This window comes from Protobothrops mucrosquamatus, unplaced genomic scaffold, assembly GCF_001527695.2.
Source record: "Protobothrops mucrosquamatus isolate PMUCROS unplaced genomic scaffold, P.Mucros_1.0 scaffold_294, whole genome shotgun sequence".
Classification (NCBI taxonomy): domain Eukaryota; kingdom Metazoa; phylum Chordata; class Lepidosauria; order Squamata; family Viperidae; genus Protobothrops; species Protobothrops mucrosquamatus.
The window spans coordinates 2,628,459-2,634,458 of NW_015386370.1; the positions used below are offsets into that span (position 1 = coordinate 2,628,459).

General features: G+C 40.0%; 1 protein-coding gene across 1 annotated transcript in view; it reads left to right on the forward strand.

Annotated features, from left to right (window-relative positions):
* ADCY10 (adenylate cyclase 10) overlaps nucleotides 1-6,000 on the forward strand; it is a 220,727-nt gene that overhangs the window by 90,781 nt on the left and 123,946 nt on the right. Inside the window, 2 exon segments of the mRNA XM_029287319.1 lie at nucleotides 659-934; nucleotides 1,371-1,745. Of these exon segments, the coding sequence (XP_029143152.1) occupies nucleotides 659-934; nucleotides 1,371-1,745 (651 nt within the window).

A 6,000-nucleotide genomic window follows, 5' to 3' on the forward strand; every position in this document is an offset into this window, starting at 1 on the left:
AGAAACTGATAACATGGGCAAAGAACTTTGGATATAATATAAAATTAGAAGATTGGCAAAAGTTATGGGAAAGAAATATTAAGTCTAACAAAGACTTAATAAGTCTAACAAAGAGAAGGGCTAGGAGTGATTATGACAGAAGTATTCTAATACTTGAGAGGTTATCACAGAGAAGGATGTGTTTTGGAATATGAGTATTTTGGGAGGAAGGGGTGTAAAAACTATTAAAAGTGCAAATGTCAAGATGGCATTATGACATTCACCCTTTTATGGTCATATGAAAAACACATGTAAAAAGGGGCAGTTCTTTCATCACATAGTAATGTCTTCTATAGATGGATGGATGGATGGATGATGGATAAATAAATGATAGATAGATAGACAGACAGACAGACAGACACTGTTAGATTAACCCTCCTCCCAGATATCCTGTTCTGGGAATTTCCTTGTAACATAGGGTAGCATCCTATATTTTTAATAAAATTCTCTCTCTTCCAGCTCTGAATAGTGTATCTCTGCAATTGTCTTTTAATCTCTGCAATGTAAACTCACTATACCTAAATGTTGCTTCTGCAGATTTAGAGATAAAATGGAAACTGTGACCAGTTCAGACACTGTAGCACTTTTCTTTTCATAATTTGACTTTCTTTGTGGTTAGGCATTGCTCTGGCTGCACTGGACAATATGAATCCTTCAGAGCAAATGGTGGTGAAATGTGCAGCTGTCATTGGTGTGACATTCACTACAGAGATGCTGCTTTATATCCTCCCGGAATGGACAAAAAGGAAGATGTACCAGACTCTTGCAGCACTGGTGGAATCTCGTATCTTTAAGTGTTGTAGTGAAAGAAAAGAAGTGAATGTAACCCAGCACATGTTATCCAAAGAGTTTAGCATCAGCAATAATGAATTGAAATCACTTAGACAAGAATCAGGTAAGCTGGTTATTGGAAAATTAAAAACCTCTGAAACATCAGTTTACTCAAAAGGCATGGAAATGATTGAACAACAGTCTTGCATTCTTCTATACATCCGTTTCATGTTAAATTGATGCTGAAATCTTAAACAAATTAACTTCGCTTTTTTAGGAACAAAGGGAGCACCCAGTAGTCAAGTAAAATCAAGTAATATTTTATGATATGTCTGTCTTCATATAAATCCTTGACAAGTAAATCTTAGTAGGCATTCACCATGATCAGACTGTGTTCACTAGCATAATGGGAATAAGTGTCATGAGAAAATTAGCTGCTGTAGTCATGTTCTTAAATTTAATCAGAAATAGAACATTAACTATTGTTACACAGCAGTAGATTTATGCAAGATGACTTCATTATTTGATGGTGCAGATACTAAGACTACCTTATTTTTCAGATCTTGGATCAGTTATTTCCAATAGGCTCAAGCTAGAAGAAGCTGTGATGCATTGCAAAATCATGGAGTTTTGCACACCACTGTTGCAAGAAGCAGCCTATGAATTGTGGCTTAAAAATCAGAAAAAAGCCTTGCATTTCAAATGTGCCAGTTACCTGAAGTGGTTAGCTCACCGATGCAAGTGTTGTGGGGAAGGTGATTTCATTTCTTATCACCGGTATGCAGTAGATGGCATGCTTCAAAAATTCTATTCACAGGAATATAAAATTAGGAATATCAAAGAGGATGTATTGAATGAGGCTGCTATGATCCTTGTTTCTGAAACCCTAAAAAAATTGGAAGCATCCCACCAGGAAGGTAGGTATTAATTTGATGGTCCTGGTACAGCAACCTCAACTCTCAGTCTAAATACTTTCCTTGAAAACTACCAAAGTAGGTTATCAGAGGACCATACAAAAGTGTAGTCATTTTTGTAGAAAGCTCAAATATCAAGACAAGAACAATACACAGGAAGATGTCGAGAGAAGTAAATAACAAATGAATCCAGAAGGAGATTTGCCGAACTACAAAGCTGAAAAGAGACAGTTCAAAGTAGTCTGGTTCTGTCCTCTCTACTCAGTGTGTTTTATAGAGCAGTTAATATTTTTGCCTATTTGAATAGAGTAGGCATCATTGTTTATTTACAATGGAGAACCCAGTCCAGGCAGTGGGCAGAGCCTAGTCTAAGAAATATCTTACACTCTGCCTTGCCTTTTCAAAATGTGAATATTTTACAGCGTTTAACTGCAGAACTATTTTTCATTTTTGTGTGTGTATCTATGCCCATGTATTGGGAATACAACTCAGTCATCAGAGCTGTGCTCTAAGGCCTGCTCTCCATACATGATACTAAATTATCTCTCTGTATATAATTTTTATTAAAGAAAATTTTAAATGAATAAAGATAATACACATTTTAAAAGGAAAAAGTAAGGAAAGGAAAGGAATTAATAAGTGAAAAAGTGCAAAGAAAGAAATAGAGAAAGGAAAAGGAAATCAAAGATTATAAAGAAGTGGCTTCCAAGCTTATTAACAGCAGTTACAAGTATATTTGCAATAGTGGTGAATATCTGTAGTTCGGGTGTAGGATGAGGGTGAAGGTTTGTTCTTGGAGCTTGTGAGTTGGTTTCCAAATATTTCGTTATTAGGCTATGTAACATCTCCAGTAGCGTTACAAGTATATTTATATTTATGTCCTCTAAAATTACAACATGATTTCCTTCTTTCCATAGTCTACACTTTCTTATCATCAAACTCATAAAGTGCAAGTTAATGTTTTTCTTGTTTCAGCAAAAAGTCCATAAGGGGTGATAAATTAGGAATATCTTTGAAACCTTGCTGTTATGTGTGAGATCTCAAACCAAGTAGTCTTCAATCTCTATCTATTTGGCAGGTGCCGAGAATCAAGAGAAGAAAGGTGCATTTTCATTATCACATAAGAAAGGACTTTTCCAAAAGAGAGGTAAAAATAAAATTATCCTTTGAAAGAACACTATACTGTGGCCTTAATCATGCATTCAGGCTGAGTCCAAAGGGTCAAGAACTTTTGTAAACTACTGTAAACCCATACTTTGCAACAGGGAAAATGTTTTTTTAGCAAACAAAAAAATCACGGGCATATAGTAGAGACTGACATTATAGTGACTTGCAAAATATGTCATATGTTGAGCTTATGCCCACAGAAGACCTAAACTATATATGTATCAAATGTAAATCATATTACTAGAATAAAAAGTAAAGGGTCTAGAAGCAATGTTGAAACTCTGAAACTCAATGAACAAAGTGAGACTCCACAACCTAAACTAGAAGACTACACCAAAATTAAACACCATAGACAGCAAACAGCTTCTAAAAATGATCCAATATATGAACAAAAAGAAGAAAACTGATACACCCAAATTGAACACAATAGGGAACAAGCAGCTTCTGAAAAAAATGATCCTATATATGAACCTAAAGAGAAAGACTGATGGAAACAGGTCACTTTTAGAAGAAAACAGCAACCAAGAATAAAGCCCCTACTACCGTATCTACCCTAGCCTACTCTAGTGAAGCCTCTCCGGAACTGAACAATTGCTTTCATAGTCTCCCCCTGGAAGAAAATATGCAGACACCTATAAAAGAGCAGTCATCAATAGTTTCTAAAAAGGAGACACAACCCAGCATTCCTGTGACAGGAAGAATAATATCCCAGACTTCCCTAGGAAAAAAGGGGAATATTGGTGACAGGAAATTCAGTTCTTTGGAGAACACAAACTATAGTCTGCAGATTGAACAGTGAATCTAGGGTATGTTATCTCCCTGGAGTAAAACTCAAATATGTAATTGAGAAACTTACTAAAATAATCAGCCCCATAGATTACTACCCTTTTCTTCTACACATGGGGACCAATGACACAACAATGAATCTAAAAACAATAACAAGATATTACAAACAGCTAGGGAAGAAAGTTAAAGAATTAGGCACACAAGTGGTGTTTTCATCTGTACTTCCAACTTCTATTTATACTTCCAACAAAAGGCCAACATCCAATAAAAGAGCAAAGAATTTTAGAAACGAACCACTGGCTTAAAAACTGGTGTCATCAACAGAACTTCAGCTTCCTAGACCATGGTGTGCTTTACTTACATGAAGGGCTCCTGGCAAGGGATGGACTGTACCTCACAAGAATTGGAAAGAATATAGTTGGAAAATGACTGGCTCATCTTATCAGAAGAACTTTAAACTAAAATTAGAGTAGAGTAGAGTAGAGTAGAGTAGAGTAGAGTAGAGTAGAGTAGAGTAGAGTAGAGTAGAGTAGAGTAGAGTAGAATAGAATAGAATAGAATAGAATAGAGCTGGAAGGGACCTTGGAGGTCTTCTAGTCCAGCCCCCTGCTCAAGCAGGAGAACCCATACCACCTCAGACAAATGACTGTCCAGTCTCTTCTTAAGAACCTCCAGTGATGGAGTGCCCACGATTTTTGAAGGCAAGCTATTCCACTGGTTAACTGTCCTCACTGTTAGGAAGTTTCTCCTTAATTCCAGGTTGCTTCTCTCTTTGGTCAGTTTCCAACCATTGTTTCTTGTTCTGCCCTCAGGTGCTTTGGAGAATAATTTGACCCCCTCTTCTCTGTGGCAGCCTCTCAAATACTGGAATACTGCTATCATGTCACCCCTATTTCTTCTTTTCTTTAGACTAGCCAAACCAAACTCCTGCAGCCGTTCTTCATATGTTTTAGTCTCCAGGACTTGGATCATGTTAGTTGCTCTTCTCTGAACTTTTTCCAAGGTCTCAACATCTTTTTTGTAGTATGGTGGCCAAAACTGGCTACAGTATTCCAGGTGTGGTCTCACTAGGGTTTTATAAAGCAGTACTAATACTTCACATGATCTTGATTCTATGCCTCTGTTTATAATTGATGGGGAAGGGGGGTGGAATCTTCATGACTGATTCCCTAAACTTTGTTTAGAACCTGATTCCAGGCAAAAACCACTAGATAACCAATCACATAAGGAAGTAAGAAGTAAAGAGAAAGGAGAAGAAAAAAAGAAAAAACACAGTGAAGTGATGGAAAGCATGGAAAACCCAGATACAAACTAGGAGATATAAGAAACATATCCAAGACCTATAAAGCAGGGCTTTTCAACCAGTGGTATGCATATCACTGGTGGTACTTTGGCACTTGGCATGTTGTACGTGACTTAGACAAGTGTATGGGGGGGGGATGAGCTGAAGTGGCGGCAGCTCCAACGAGGCCTGGAGGAGAGTCAGCTGGAGCCACAGTGTTGCTGGGGCTCTACTGAGAGCCAAGGATTGGCGCATGCAGTTTCAGCTGATCAGTGCTTCCGGCAGCCTTGGGGGTGGCTGATAGCCACACGCAGTTTTGGGGCAGAGATTCAGCTGGAGCTGCGGTCTTGCCAAGGCTCTGCTGAGGGCCCAGGATCAGCACATGCAGCTCCACCTGATTGGTGCTTCCGGCAGCCTCGGCTATCACCGGAAGCAGCAGATTGACCTTGGGGTGAGAGAGTCAGTCAGAGCTGCAAAGGCCCCAGGATTGGTGTATGCAGTTCCAGCTGATCAGCGCTGTGTGCAATGGCCAGCTGGGGAGTGGGTGACTGCATGGGGGAGTGAGACTGAGGTAGTGACCGATGCTGGAGCTCTCCTTGAGAGTGGAGAGGATATAAAAGAAGGAGGTTTTGGTGGGAGAGGGAGAGAAAAAAAGACAAGGGGGAAAGAGAAGGGGATGGAGAAAGAGGGAGGAGAAGAGGACAGGCTTGTGTGAGAGAAGTAGTGAGCAGAAAGAGAGAGGAGAAGAGGAGAGGCTTCTGTGAGGGAAGCAATGAGGAGAAAGAGAGAAGAGGAGAGACCTCTGTGAGAGAAGCAGTGAGGAGAAAGAGAGAGGAGAAGAAGAGAGGTTTCTGTGAGAGAAGCAGAGGGATCAATGAAGGAGTAGGCTGTAAAAGAGACAGGAGAGGAAGAGAGGAAGAAGAGCCGACCAGCCACATGATCACCAAGGTAGTGGCGGACTCGGCGGGCGGTTCGGCCTGCGGGCGGCGGGCCCGGCGGGCCTAGCGAGGGATGGAGGCCGCGGCCCGGTGGCCTGGACCC